At 32.8% G+C, this 16631-nt stretch overlaps 1 protein-coding gene across 3 annotated transcripts in view; it reads left to right on the forward strand.

Annotated features, from left to right (window-relative positions):
• The window catches only part of CDIN1 (CDAN1 interacting nuclease 1), a 139644-nt gene that overhangs the window by 70164 nt on the left and 52849 nt on the right, over nt 1-16631 (forward strand). For all 3 annotated transcript variants that reach the window (XR_011559515.1, XM_070756284.1, XM_070756295.1), the window contains 5 exons: nt 2406-2485; nt 2842-2891; nt 7395-7462; nt 10709-10774; nt 13568-13673. Coding sequence is in view for 2 of the 3 variants with exons in the window: in XM_070756284.1 (XP_070612385.1) it covers nt 2406-2485; nt 2842-2891; nt 7395-7462; nt 10709-10774; nt 13568-13673 (370 nt within the window). In the remaining variant the exon portion in view is untranslated. The remainder of the gene's footprint in view (nt 1-2405; nt 2486-2841; nt 2892-7394; nt 7463-10708; nt 10775-13567; nt 13674-16631) is intronic.

Raw genomic sequence — 16631 nt, forward strand, 5'->3', positions numbered from 1 at the left:
GGAAAATCATGCTATCAGGTGTCTATTTTGATAGCCCTTTACTATCCCCAGAGTTATGAACAGAATACCATAAATGCCAATTGAATGGATCTTTTTAGTTATTGTATGACATTGAATGCCATTCTACTGTGTCCTTAGCTAGATAGAGCAGGGTCTTATGTAATTTCCATAATCACCACACAGCCTCTGACTGGCAGTTGAAATCCAATTCAATGGATTGCAATAGATTTAGGAAGGTTAAACTGTGACTCTCTTCAGAATGTAGTGTCCAATTTTGTATTTTTGTTTTGCCTTTGCTATTGATGAACTGCATAACTAATTAAATCAATCATATTTACAATGATAAACATACCTTGACTGAATATTTCTATTAGAATTCCGTGCTTTATTAACTTTATGAAATGATGATGACAACATCTTTACCTAATCTAGAAGAGTTATAGCTGTGAAAGCTGAATCATCAGAAAGACCAAACAAAGAAAAATCAATGTCTGTGAATTGTGGTAGTGAAGAAAAGAGTTAAGAGAACAACAATAATTCCATACCAAACAAAGTAAATCCAGACTGTTCCCTAGGAGCACAAACTATGAATTTAAAACTTAAATATTTTTTACACACAGTGGATAGGCAAATCATCAGAAAAGAAAATCTTGATTCTAAAGGCAATTGCTATAGACAAATAGAAAACCAGGTGGTGACACAAGCATGAGATCACAAGATCTCAAGAAGCAGTTACAAACAGTCCTGGGGAGATGTTATTCACCAGGTCATGAGAAGTAAGTCAACAATAAGAACAGTGCCAATGTTGTTGAAAATAGCAATTAATCTAGCCACAAGAAAGTATTCAGAGGTGTGAAGTTGCTATAATTTACATTATAATTATGCAGTGGAAATTATATAATGTTTGTTTATGTGTTTGGAAAAAAAATTACATGGGCGCCTATAATTTGTGTTGTGGAGAAAATAGGCAAAATAGGAAAATAGGCGTATTTGGTATGTTTGACACCTTGAGTTTTTATACATACATACATACATACATACATACATACATACATACATACATACATGCACACATACTACATATACACATACACACAGGCACGCACACACACACACACACACATACACACACCCCAAATCTGATATTATAAGATAATGTAATTTCATTGAAAATAAGCAGACAGGAAGAAACTACCTCCTAATATTTAAAACTGTATTTCCCTTCCATTTTATTATAATATTTTCTGTGGATTTAGTGCTAAGTCAGATGGCCAGAATTCTGCAAAGAAGCCTCATGTCCTCCAATCATGTTTACTTTTCCTCTGAAAGCACACAGGGTACAATAAGTGAATAAATAATTATTGTAAGTAAATAAGTAAGTAAGTAAGTAAGTAAGTAAGTAAGTAAGTAAGTAAGTAAGTAATGACTTCATATAAAACTTTGGTGTCGTTATATTGTTTTGATTTCAACAGAATTTTGCATCAAATTGGTCAACTACTAAAGAAAGGTGGGAAAAGTAGGGGTGGGTATGTATGAAAGAGAGAAAGAGAATGAAAGTATAAATAAGCAGTATATTTATTTGTTGCCCAACTCTAACCCCAATACAATTACAAGTTTATATTATGGGCTGTATACATTCATTACATCATTTTATGGAGTGCTGGCCTAAGAATGGGGTGACCCAGGTCCTAACACTCCTTTAGTACAAAGCCACTTTGGTTATTCCTTCCATCCCTCTTCAGTGCCAGGCCTCTTTGCCTAATGCAGTGCTAACTTTGCTATAAAAACTGGGTGAATGCAGTGCAAATCCAAGTGAGTCTGCAACCATGCAAGATAGATGTTAAGGAAACAACAACATCCTATTCTAGCCAAAAATTGTTTGATTTCTGAAGTGTCAGACTGCTTCAGCTTCTTCATTTTCAATAACTTTGTGTATTCTGTGGCTCCATCAGAATACACAAGTGGTATTTCTTACAAGCATTCCAATACATTGTTTCTACTTTGTCATACTATTGTGGATATTCATGCGATTGTGCAGCAGTTAACTAGGTGCACACTATTAACTTCAGCTTTTGTTTTGTATGTACTGTACTGTACTTGTTTTTATTATGGTTCATTTACATAATATCATATACACATACATTATACAGTATGTTCCTTGAAATCAAAAAGATATTTTGAAAACTTACCTGTGTAGCACATGTGTGCATGAATGATGAAAACTGTTTCCTTCTACTGAAGAATATCTGAGCAGTATTGTATATGTGAGATTATGAGTATGTATTCTGAAAGATATTGAACTGTGAAGAAAAAAACCTTTGTTTTTCATTCATTTTTCCTCCATAGCAACTGATGATCAGTGTCATCTTTACAGAAATACTAAGTATCATCTTCTTCTTCTGCAGCTTCAAAAATTCTCATAAACAGTCTGCTTCGGAATCCTTCTCAGATTCCAGATGGAGTCTTAGCCAATCAGGTCCATCAGGTATTTATCACAGACATCCTTTTTCAATGACAATACTGTTCTCTGCCTAGCAGGGAAAGAATTTTTAGAACCTAATTTAATTGCTGGCATCATTATTATCTTACATGAAAGTCAACAGTGCATAATAGCAATGTAGTATTTGTGAAGAGAGCATTTTACTGCCTTATATTATTTTTAGAGACACGCTATTACTTACAGAATAAAAAAGATGCACATTTTGTTTTCCATTATTCCTTGCAAAAAGATTTTGCTTCAAAAGCTTTAATTTTGAAGAAAAAAGTATTTCTTATGGTTCTATTAATTATAATAGACCTACACCTGTCCATCTTCCTACCACTATTTTTATTTGTCTGCAGTGCATTGTGAATGACTATTGTTATGGACCATTGGTGGACTGCATCAAACAGTATCCTTTCTCATAAAATTTTAGGTGCACAGTTGATGAGCTTAGGCTTTGAGGAGGGGATGTGTCTAGCTGTAACCTGACATAAAGTTCTGCTTCGCAAAACACATATCATGTGCCTCTGTTTTACATTCAATCAGCCACAAGGGGATCACTGCAACCCTGTCTCTTACATTGTTTAACTAATGTCAGATATGCCATATGAAAATTGTCAGTTCAGTAGATATACATTTCCTTTGCTTAGATAAAATCCTCTTGGTGTTGGTCACGTGAAATACACAATCTTGTATTAAATTATTTGTTGTCATAAGTTGCAAATTTTATAAGACGTAATAGCTTCTTTGCATTTCCCACAGAAACTGTGATTCAAAATCTAAGAGCAAGAAAATTTGACTTACCACTGTTTTGTCACAATGAAAAAAGGATAACACATAAATATGATCATAAATGGAATTAAGTACAGTATATTCATAGATACATAGACTACTTGTAATTCTGTTCAAATTAATTACACATACAACATTTCTGGAAGGTTGTTCTCCTTTATCACTCTCATCTACTGAACATTCTAGAAAATCTTGATGTTTAAAGAATGAAAATGTTGTTCCTACAACATACAAGGGTTAAAAGTTAATAGTTAAGCAAACCTTGCAATTTATTCTAGGAGACAAATAGACAAAATACATTCAAATCATCTACTTTGTACAGTGTTTACAGTTATAAAAATGGAAGGGAATCTTAATCTAAAGACAACGTAGTTAAAACATACAGAATTTCTGTCTTCAGTCAATGAATCATTTTTTATTGAACTAATTGTTCGAAACATTTTTGTTAGTTTTAATTTCTGTACCGACCTACAAAAATGCAAGTCACTGGGACATCTTCCCATCCAGATTGCTGCATAATATGCATCTTTTGACTCTTCCTAACAGATGGAAAAAACTAGGGCATACTGCAGGACAACAGATTTTTTTTTCACTGCAATCAGTGCTTTTTATGATTCTGTATTACTAAAGGAGTTTTCATTATCCAGTATATTGAACAGGCTAAATAGCAATATGACATCAGATCTACCATCCAATATTTGTCTTCAGTAAACCTCTACTTTATACCTAGTTCTGTATATTTTTATATTTTCTTAGATAATAAAATAGGGGCAAATTTGAAGTCTGCCCGTGCTTTGGGAGAAGTAACAAAGTTCAGACAGTTTCTAGGTTACAGGCATAATTAGTCTTACTGTTGTGCCTTCAAAAAAACGCTAAAAGCTTTGCTCTAAAAGCTTCTATGGTTTTGTCTTGACAATGTATAGTAGTAATATATTTAAACATTCAATTCCTTGATATCATGATAGTCCCGGACGTACCAGACTAATCACAAAATAAATACATTTTGATAGATTTAGAACCCTAGTCACTGTATAAACTCCACCACATATTTCACATGTACTGTACATACCACCAGTTCTGGTCAGAGTTTCTTTGGGGAATGAAAAATAATTCAGGTAAGCCTATCTTTGTTCTAAACCACAGTTAATAAAGGCAATAAGATGAGATCATTGTCAGTTAAATGTGTGTCATAAAAATTTGACATAGTATGTTTTTACATTCTCACTATATTATAGATAATTAGATATTGGCTATAAAATTGGGTCAAAAAAGTGGTCCTATGATGCCTATAACCTAGAAATAGTTTATGGAAATAGTTATTAAGAACCATACTTCTGCTAAGCCATATTTACTATAAGATATTGATTGCAATATACTGTAGTTAATCTCAGATCAGATTTCATTGAACACTGAGGAAAAAATTAGAAATAATTAATGTACGCTTTTTAAAAGGTGGTTGACCATAAGATTATAAACACTTAAAGATTTCTGTTTATGAAAGATTATTTTAAAATATTATTATTTAAAAAGTTGTTAATTTTAAGGCATGCAAGGTCATTTAAAACCAATCTAAAGTTAAGGTTTTTAAAGTATAATGTCTTCTAAGGATTGCATATTGATTTTAAATACAACTATCTAATTATATATGCATGGACTAAAGTATGAAGTCAACCTCTTTGAATTGCCAAGAGGCTGTTTTTCAGTAACAGTTTAGATATTTACGGGAAACGAGGCTGCTGAATTGAATGAGCACAGACTGGCTTGTGAAGTTATTTACAAGTTTTGCTTCATGGTCAGGGCCACACATCAATAACAGGTATTACCATAGACTAAATCTAAGCCTTTTTGTTCATACTGTATTGTACACTGTTTATAGAATTTATTTTATATTTTTGCTATTAGTCATTTTTCTTATTTGATTCTGTCATTGTAGCACACCTTGATATGCTACATCCATTTTCCATAGTGCGATATTTCCCATGACTTACAAAAATTCAAAATAAAAGATAGATAACAACAACAACAATATGCAATCTAGTTATTTAAATTGTAGAAAAAGTATAAGGTCATAATTATTGAATTTTTTTAAAAAAATTGGAAGAATAATAGAAAAATAAAAATATATCCTCTTTTCATCTTTAGTAGTAATACCAAAATAAGTGCTTGGCCTTATTTTGGGGGAGGGCTTATTATTATTTTGAGGCATGTGGAGCAAGACAGGGTTCTTCTTGCCATCTTATCTAATTTCCAGCTGTCTTCCTAACCCTAACCAGAGAAAATGGCAGGGACCGTCTGTGCATGTGTTTAAATATTTTTGGGGAGTGATTATTTTGGGGGAATGCTTTTTTTGGAGAAGGGTTTATTTTCATATAAGGTCTTATTTTCAGGGGATGTCTTCTTTTCAGGAAAACACGGTATTTGCTACCTATTATATCTTAATTATAATTTTTGTGTCCTGTATGTATCTATGCTGCTCAAAAAAATAAAGGAAACACTCAAATAACACATCCTAGATCTGAATGAATGAAATATTCTCAATGAATACTTTGTTCTGTACAAAGTTGAATGTGCACAACAGCATGTGAAATTGATTGTCAATCAGTGTTGCTTCCTAAGTGGACGGTTTGATTTCACAGAAGTTTGAGTTCTATTGTGTTCCCTTTATTTTTTTGAGCAGTGTATTTTATGACATTACAAAAATATCATACAGATTGTTTCAATCTCTTGTATCAATGCGCAATACTAGGGAACCAGAGGGATCTCTTTTAAGGCTGCAAACATATTTAGAATTTTGAGATCATGTGAGGGGTAACTATTTATAAAATGACTACCTTGTTGGATCATGTAACATCCATTTTCCAAAATTCAAATTAGGCTTCTAGAGGTACTACTAGATGTGGGCTGCAAAGATTCAAACAACCACACAGTGTTAGCAATAAGCTATAAAACATGCAAACAGTATTTTAACCTTATTTTTGCAGCTACAGTATATCTAATCCCACTTTCTTTCCCCCCCAATTTCCTCTTCTTTGAGGAAGCCAAAACATATCAAGCAAAGCACTAGGTTTTAGCATCTCATTGGTTGCTTTAAAAAGATCAATAATGATAGCGGCTAACATCTTTCCTCATAGCAGGCTGGTTTTTCAATTTTTGAAAAATATCAAACCACCCTAGAAAAACAGAAACAATTTATGGAGGGCGTCTCATTTGCTTACCCCAAACAAGATATGTATAGCATTAATTAAATACCAATGAACCTCCACAGCAACATCTATTTATATGAATTATCCAGATGCCAAGAACAATGTATCAAATGTTTTACCTCATTTCAAAAGTGAGATTCATACCATCACTATTAGATTCACTTTTCTCAGAATTCATTAAATTGTGCAGGAAAACCAACAACTTTAGTTAATGACTCTTTTGAAAATTCTTGAAATTTTCTAGCTTTTTTGTCCAGAAAAAAAAATCTGTCCTCTTTTAAAGCATTAATGCAAGATACCTTGAAATTACGTCTGCCAAATAAAGGACACACAAAGGTCATTATGAAGAAATGATTGTAATCAAGTGGTAATTATCTTTGAATTCTGAATAAAGATTATTTATCATGTTTCATTTCTGAACATGATAAACAGTCTAAAAAAGTTTATTTTGTTTACATCTTATCCTATTCTTCTTCAAGAAACTATATGAAATGTTTATTTTACTCTCATAGCAATTCCTTGAGGAAAAGTTGAATTTAAAAATGGGTGTGGAACAAAGATACCATATTATTTTTGAGTTTTTAAAAAATAATTCTAGCATTAACTAATTATATAATATTGACTAGAGATCTATCACTGCTTCATAGTAATTATAAAGACTCACCAGCCTGGCTGAAAATGTATACAAGGTTTCTCATAACAGACCTAATACTCTGATTCCATCCCCTCTTCCAATATCTTTAATTTTCTTGTTTGTAGACTGACAATTGTTATTAAAATGCAAAGTTAAATTGTTGTATTTTAGTAGCCAGGGCTCAATTCTAGATCACTATAGTCTACCAGAAAGAGCTATGCTATTATAAAATCAAGTTTTACATAAAATTGGTGAACATGTTTCTTTAATGGAAAAATATCAGTGCAATTGGATATGAGCATGAAGTCTTACTGAAAGAAATGCTTCTGAAGAGAAATATATCATTTTTAGGTAAGTGTATATATTATAATCTAATGACTAAGTGTTGGAAACCTCAGTAATTGTTTCCCAAAAAGTCTCTACAGATATCCTGTATATTAAAGAGTAAAGAGAGACTAAGAAATGATTGATGCAGTGTGTGTTATCTTTTATTGATTTAGACTTCAGCAGGAACTCAGTTATCTAATACCTTATACTGCATGTGCACAAGCAAGTAATTAATATTTTATAGAATAAGTAGCTGGGAAAAATGCTTTAATATCAGTTGTTGTATTACTTTTGGTGTCATGAGATATTAGCCATAGTCTAGGTCTTAGGAGACTTAGAAGGAAGTATAAGAAATATTAGCTTTATAATGCTTCATGTATTAAATCTCTTCAAGAGGGATTCACTAGTTTCTTTAGAAGTTTATTTTTTTACAGTATATTAAACCTTCCTGCATTGTATTGTTAGTCAGAATTATATTAAATGATAACATATGTAAGGAGAGTATTATAGTTAATACTTCCATGCATTGGTTATTATTACTTAAAGGACCATTTATCTTAAAGCATGGTTTGTTTCTCATTCTTCCGAACTGTTATGTGGAATTATAACATCTCAGGATGAAAAAAAATCTTTTAATAATGAAGGCTTTGAAGCAAAAGTTTAAATACAACCAAAACCCAACTAATAGAAAAACTATTTTAAAGCAAAAATGCCTAATTACAGCAGCTGTGATCCACTCTGTTTCTTAGATTCTGTAATAACAAGATTAACAATATTAGGATTAAATGAGAATAACTATGAGATACTCATAGCAGGACTGAAGCAAAAAGCAGTAGCACATCTCTGCATGATTACTTTATAACATTTTTTATTATTATTTGTGTAGGAGACATCTATTTCTTAGCTGTTTTCTTACGATTTTCTACTAAAGACAGAAAGCAACTTTGATTTAAATAAATTTCTTCAGTCAAATTGTTAAGGATAACTTAAATTTATGATACTGTTAGTTAAACTATATAGAAAAACATAAAATTCTGTCAAAAATAAACATTCATTTTGAATTCATGACATTAATATTATGGGCTTACTAATCACATGCATTCAGAAATATATCCTTTTGTTTTATTTTTTACTACAAAGAATGCAAGAAGATTTCTAATGTTAAACTACAATAAAGAAAAGATTAAGTCAGTTGGGACATTCAATCCATCCACACCTTAAGCATTCAAGAAAATACATGGTTCTAATTAGTTTATCCTTCCTTGAAATAATGGAAATTAGTAAACCATTTAAATAAGATCAATTCTTCCTTACAAACCACTAAATGAAAGCGATAAACATATATTTTAAAGCCTCTGGATGTTTCAGGTAGAGAAATGTTGGATGATGCAACATCCTTTCAAAATTGATTCCAATATTATACCAATTACGTTTTTCTAAACATTTTACTGATTTCCTTTTATTCCATGATACTCTGGGTCTAAATAGTCTAAGAAAACAGCCAAATAAAAACTGCCCAAATTCTTTCTCTTCTATGTCTTTAGTGATCAGTAAAAAGGTAAAAAATATTTTTGGCCATTTTTCCTATCAAGTAATACTGACAGGAATTCTTTTTAATATCTTTGTGAGTGATATAGGGGAAGGTTTGGTAGGGAAGGTTTGCCTATTTGCCGATGACTCTAAAGTGTGTAATAGGGTTAATATTCCTGGAGGCGTCTGTAATATGGCAAATAATTTAGCTTTACTAGATAAGTGGTCAAAGCAATGGAAACTGCAGTTTAATGTTTCCAAATGTAAAATAATGGACTTGGGCAAAAGGAATCCTCAATCTGAGTACTGTATTGTATTGTCAGTTCTGTGCTAGCAAAAACTTCAGAAGAGAAGGATTTAGGGGTAGTGATTTCTGACAGTCTCAAAATGGGTGAACATTACAGTCAGGTAGTAGGGAAAGCAAATAGAATGCTTGGCTGCATAGCTAGAGGTAAATGAATGAATGAATGAATGAATGAATGAATGAATGAATGAATGAATGAATGAATGGGAGACAGTGATCCCACTGTATAGAGTGCTGGGTGAGACCAAATTTGGAATACTGTGTTCAGTTCTGGAGACCTCATCTACAAAAAGATATTGATAAAATTGAACAGGTCCAAAGACGGGCTACAAAAATGGTGGAAGGTCTTCAGCATAAAACTTATCAGGAAAGACTTAATTAACTCAATCTGTTAGACTGGAGGACAGAAGGGAAAGGGGGGACATGATCGAAACATTCAAATATGTTAAAGGGTTAAATAAGGTTCAGGAGGGAAGTGTTTTCAATAGGAAAGTGAACACAAGAACAAGGGGGCACAATATGAGGTTAGTTGGGGTAAAGATTAGAAGTAATGTGAGAAAATATTATTTTACTGAAAGAGTAGATGCTTGGAACAAACTTCCAGCAGACGTGATTGGTAAATCCACAGTAACTGAATTTAAACATGCCTGGGATAAACATACTGGTATATCCATCCTAAGATAAAATACAAGAAATAGTATAAGGGCAGACTAGATGGACCGTGAGGTCTTTTTCTGCTGTCAATCTTCTATGTTTCTATGGAATCTTACCAAATTGAGGAAGGGCCTCAGAAGATGGATGCAGATTTATTGATAAGATGCAGCATACTACAGATATTTCCATTCACAATAACCTTTTGATTTTTGCCTATTGAGTAGGAGATGTGAGGAGTGGGGAGAGAAATTGGGAATGTACAATTTTGGGAAGTCAGCCTCTTAAAATTCTCTTCTATCAGCGCAGTGCTTGATATCATACCAAGAACTGTGGGATAACATCTGTTTCTACCTTGTATAATAATTTTTCAGTCAATACTGAAATATTAATTTCTAGTGAAAATCTAGATTGAGATAAAGGTATAACATGTCTTCATTGCAGAAACACTAGCACTTTCTTAAAGGTATTTGCAGGCGATTCAGTCAAGTAAAATATTTCTTTATTTTGAACATTTTTCAGAAACAAAGTACAATATGACAGGTTGAATTAATGATGTCTATAATGAAGGCATAAAAATGCAGAGATGGCAAAGAAGCATTTTTAGATTCATGTTTCAGGTTTACCAAGAAGGTTCATTTAAACTGACACAGCATTGCATGCATTAGAAGGATATGTATGAGTGCATTAGTAATTCTTGTACCTTTGTTCAAGAGAGAATTAATTATTTTTCCTATCAGCTAATAGAATAATACTATTGTTTATATCATCTATTCCCTCTATAGCTGAAGATCAGTTACGTGCAAAGGGTTATGACAAAACACCAGACTTCATATTAGAAGTGCCAATTGGTAAGTCCATAATGCTTTTTGTTTTTCTAATTGAGTTGTTTATATTAAATGCTAGCAATCTTCATAGAATTATTCCAGATATGTTTTAATCATAACGTTGAACATATGCACAGTGGTGAACCAGTTCCATTGAGAATTTATTATGGGAAGTGATCTGTTTGAATGCAATCAGTTGTACATAATAAATTAGATCCTTATTCATGAACAAACTGATTACATGTTTTCTCTCTTAAAATATCTAGATTTATTTGCTGGGATAAAAAAATATTTTAAGATTTCACTGTCAAGATAGTCGTCAGCCAAATTGTTGGGTTTCCTGTAGAGACAATGTCCAAGTATACAATATATTAATTATTTTAATTTGTTAATAAAATGTATATAGCTGCTCATCTCACAGAAAGTTATTCTGAGTGGTGCAGAACAATCCAGCAAAACTAGAAAAATATAAAACAGTTATTATCCAAATCATTATATAACACTTATTTAAAATATTTCATTTATCACCATGATGTTAATGATAGGCTGCATAATAGAAGCCAAAAAATCTCCCTTAACTAGTAGTTAGATCAAAGGCATCCAGCTGTATTCCACTTACCAAAAATTCCCATATTTTTCCATGGTGATTTATTGGACCAAACTGTTACATACAATTCCAAAGCTAATAGAAATGTATATAGGTACTGACAATCTGTAGGGTTATTGCAAGAGTAACCCTAGGCAGTGTACAGATGGTAAGAAAACAGAAAAATAATAAAACAATTTCTGATTCTGAATCTCCAGAAACAATAATATAACACAAGCTTGAGGTAGAAAAAGCATTTGTCTTCTAGTCAAAAGCACTACCGTATAACTCAATACAGGGCTCTTTTAAGCTAGCCCAGATGCCTGCAGAAACATCAAAGTCCAATAGAGTTGAAATTGCTCAAACCTCTGAAAGGATGTTGTTCCACAGGGCAGAAACTGTAGATAGAGAAGGAACGACTGACTCCTAAATCCCATAAAATGATATGCTGAATGGGATTAGAGCATATCAACCCAGTTGATTTTGATGGGGCACACAAAAACAACAGAAGACAAGTGGTTTTACAAATAATCTGGCCTTGTGCCACATAGGGCTTTACGGATGATAAATTGGACCTGTTGCTTACTGAGAGCCAGCATAGCTTGCTGAACAGAGGTGCTACATGGAGATCTTGAAAAATACCCAAAGGTGTCTATTCCAACTCAGCTTTCTTGCAGGATCTTATTTCCTGCTTGCTTATTACATTTATATTTATATTTCCTTTAAGAATCTGAGGCCAATGTTTATAGTTTTCCCACATTCATTTTTTTATTTTTTTTAAAATCTTGTCAGAGTTTAAATCTAGGGTTCCCTTGCCATGTATTAACACAGTGAGCACTACATTATTGTTCCAGTATGATTTGCCAGAAAATGTGTATCATCTCCTAGAATCATCTCTGCAATTTCTAGATTGTCATATGAGATTTGAAATAGTTTCTAACATCACAATAGTCTTGCAGTGAGGAAAACAGTTATGGAATAAATAAATGCTTAAATAGTTATAAATTAATCAGTGTGATGAAGCAATCAACATTTCATAAAGACAAGTAATAAATGATGTAGTCATTCTCTGTTGAGAAGAAGCAGTTATAGAATACAGCTTCATTACCTAAATTCTAATCATCTTGGCTTTCCACCAAAATAGACTGTACATTTTTTCCTAGAATAATATGCAACTGCAACAGAAAAAAACTGCGAAAAAGAAAGAGGGAGAAGGGAGGGACGGAGGGAGGGACGAAGGAAGGAAGGAAGGAAGGAAGGAAGGAAGGAAGGAAGGAAGGAAGGAAGGAAGGAAGGAAGGAAGGAAGGAAGGAAGGAAGGAAGAAGTCTGACAAGTGCTTATTTCAATATACCTTACTACTTATTTTTTGGAGTTCTCATTCCTTTCTTGTTAGTTATGATGCCAAGCACATTTACAACAATTGTTATACCCTATCCCTTGGCCTTTTGCTCTGAGTATCTTTTATGCATATTTCTAAAGATCCTGTGATTCTTGAGCCTCAAACTTATTTTTCACAGTTCAGAGTCTCCTTTCATATCAGTTGAAAGCTTTTTCAGATGACTACTATAAGAAAATAAATTTGCATAACAGTTAAGGAAAGATTTAATTGTCCAGACCATGACTCTCTTAACTGGAGCAGGAAAAATAAGCATTCTCTCCTCCCACCTGTTTCACCTGCCTCCCCACTTTGTGTGTGTGTGTGTCCTGCATATATCCCAGTTTCTATATTACCTATCTTCTCCTATTCAATTCTGTGTTCAAATCTACCTGTTTCTCTTATCCTCTCCTCCAGCCTCTTATTTCTATAGCAATAGCACTTATATTTATATGCTGCTTCATAGTGCTTTACAGCCCTTGGTAAGCATTTATGGCATATTGTCCCCAACAATCTGGGTCCTCATTTTACAGACATTGGAAGGATGGAAGGCTGAGTCAACCTTGAACTGGTAAGGATAGAACTCCTGGAGTGAGCAGTGGGTTAGCCTGCAATACTGCATTCTAACCACTGCACAACCACGGCTGTATGTTCTTCCTTGATCTTAATTGTTGCAATTCCATCTCTCTGGAAATCTCTCTCTCCAAATTTCCAATCATGATGTATTTCAGACATCTTCCTTGGTAAAAATATTTCACCATTTTTTTAAGTGAACTTAATCAGGATTAATTGAATAGAAAATGGAGAATTGTTCAAAAATCTCAAATTCCCATGAGTATATTTTTTTCTTTTTAGCTGTAGAAGGTCACATCATTCATTGGATTGAAAGCAAAGCCTCTTTTGGTGATGAATGCAGCCATGAAGCATACTTAAATGACCAGTTTTGGAGCTACTGGAACAGGTATATCTTCATTTGTATGAGCTATAAACATTATAACTTTGGTATTATTGTCAATATTAGTCCACTGGAGAAAGGCAACCTAGAAATGCAATTCAATAAATAAATACATTTTATACATTATAATTTTTTGTTTCATCTTGCCAGACAAAGGCAAGCCAGATATACATTTTTAAAGGATCGCAATTATTGTATTTGCTATAATTTCTGTACTCTGACTAGCACTAGATTATAGAGCCAATACAGTATATGGTACAGTGTAACCCATGTTTGAAAATACACTGCTCAAAAAAAAATAAAGAGAACACTCAAATAACACATCCTAGATCTGAATGAATGAAATATTCATTGAGAATATGCACAACTATTCCATTTGCACAACAGCATGTGAAATTGACTGTCAATCAGTGTTGCTTCCTAGGTGGACAGTTTGATTTCACAGAAATTTTACTTGAAGTTATGTTCTGTTTTTTAAGTGTTCTCTTTATTTAAGCAGTGTATAAAAAAAATTAGAAGGTATCTCATGATAAGGGATTTTTTTTTTGGTTTTGCAAAATGTTGATTAAGGCTATTGGACCTTCCAGTATAGTACTATCTAATAGCATCAGATCTTCAGTTTAGGAGTAGAGAAACCACATATTCAACATGTTCATCTACCTGGATGCTCTAAACTTTTGATGTTATTCAGGTTTGATATCTTTACTTCTTATTTTATACATGTACAAGAGGAATGTGCAACACATCAAATTTTGAAGGGGTCATGGGCATGCACCTTGCATCTGCAAACTCCACCTTAAGGAGTTGTTTACTACAACTCAGGTTCTAATACCCCAGGAATATATAGATTTACACCACCCCATGGATATATACATTTGCAGAAAGCATCAAGATTTTGCATCACAGTGTTTTAGAATGGGTGTGGGAATATTGTTGCTGTTTCTTTACTTCTGATACACAATTTCCTCGGATTGTACACTTGTTGTGTGAGGCAAAGATTCAGCTTCTTCAAAAATACACCAACAGCATACTTATCCACACTCCAAATAGTTTCTGCTACAAATCCATAGTTACACAGCTTAATATACAGTATCATTACATGATAATGTAATTCACTATACTTAAATTTCCTTGCAAAGTCACTCTTTTTGATATTCTGTATTAATAAATGAATGCATTTCTGTAATCAAACATCTCACTATGCAGCATCTACACTGTCACTAAAAGCTTACTAAAAGATTGTTGTGAGCTGCCCCGAGTCTTCGGAGAGGGGCAGCATACAAATCTAATAAATAATAATAAATAATAATAATAATTACAGTATATAAAGATGTATGTATTCAGTTTGTTATATTTCCTATTTTTGTATATCAGTGTAGAGTGTCTTAGAGAGAATCTGAAGAAAGATAGTTTCCAATATTTTAACAAAATAAAAAGTCAAAATCAAAATCACTGACACTGACATTAGATAATTCCTCATAATGAGAAGAGCACTTCTTCTATACTCTTGGATTAAAAATAACAAATCTTCCATCAACTGAAATCTATTTTGAATCATAAATTATGAATGTATACATTGAACGTATACTTTTGAAAGAAAAAAAGTACTACAGTAATCTAGTATTCTGAATTGTCAGAATATGTTCATTTTAAAAATTTTAATAAAAATTTTTAATAAAAAGATCTCATGAGGTATGTGTCAGGGTTCTGAGTAACGCATCCACAAAAAGCAGAACTCCGAGGCAGGCAGATACCTCAAAGAACATGCTTATTCCATACATTATATCGGCAGAGCTAGTGAAACCAACTCTAAAAATTCCTAGCCTAATTGGGTTTTAGCTTAATTAAAAGAGCAAATATTTCCCTCCTCACATTATCCAATGAAAGTAGCTGGCAGGCTGTTTGGTCACTTCTCTCTTCCTTCAATTTCTATTCTTTCTGTAATATATTTTACTTGAGTATAACCTCTATAACCTTCATTGTGTATTGTTGTGTATTGGGCAAAATAAAAAAATAAAAAATAAACTGACACCCGTTGGGATAATCTTGCTTCCCACAAGAAAACATTTTGTTTTGACTGTTAGCCAAGTCTATCTACTGGCCCCTTCCTTCCCCCTTTCAGAGTTTGTGGCAAGTATGAGGCAGCAAAAGATAGTTTCAGCCAGGTTTGCTTCAAAGTTGATAAAGATATCCTAAATATGCATATTAATAAGAAAAACATTTAAAGTTAATTTCAGCATGCTAATGTTGGAATCCTTTCAATACTCTTTTGAGTAAAGGTGGATTATTATATAGTATATCTAGTTATACAATTTCAGCTTTCAGTGTTGCCTTGCAAAATACTTTCATACTGCAATTACTGTCTAGTAAGTAAGATTAGGATTGGAGCTGGATTGCATCTAATAAAGTACTATTTTTCTCCATAAGAATTAACATAAAATTCCTATGCATATCAGAGACGTAAGCACAAATCTATTCAAGATACTGAGTTAACCTAGTGAATACCTGAGTAATAATGTTATCAGGTGATTTATTAATAGAAGGTTATATTTTGTGGATATGTTAGAGAAAAAAGACATATTTTTATCACAGTGGCTACAACTAGCATTTTAGGATTTTAAAATATTGACTTAATAGAAACCATGTCAAATATATAAGAAAATTATTCATGCATACCCAGTATCCAAAAGCTTCATTGGCAGCCAAAAAACAAAGATCTGAAAGGTCATTTTTCTTCCCACATTGTGATGGTTTGTTGACATATTTTGACATCCTGGCATTGCACTAAAACATTTTGACCTTGCTCCAACACTTAGGGGTTGAGGCCTGGTTAACCTATCCACTGCTTGTGGAAATTCATAAATTCTTCATATTGCCTCTGTAACACACAAATGCCTGTTATAAAATTAATATGTTTAGAGATTTGGGCTGGGATGAATTTAAGATTTGTGTATTATTTCATGA

Source organism: Erythrolamprus reginae, chromosome 1 (assembly GCF_031021105.1).
Source record: "Erythrolamprus reginae isolate rEryReg1 chromosome 1, rEryReg1.hap1, whole genome shotgun sequence".
In the NCBI taxonomy this organism is placed as follows: domain Eukaryota; kingdom Metazoa; phylum Chordata; class Lepidosauria; order Squamata; family Dipsadidae; genus Erythrolamprus; species Erythrolamprus reginae.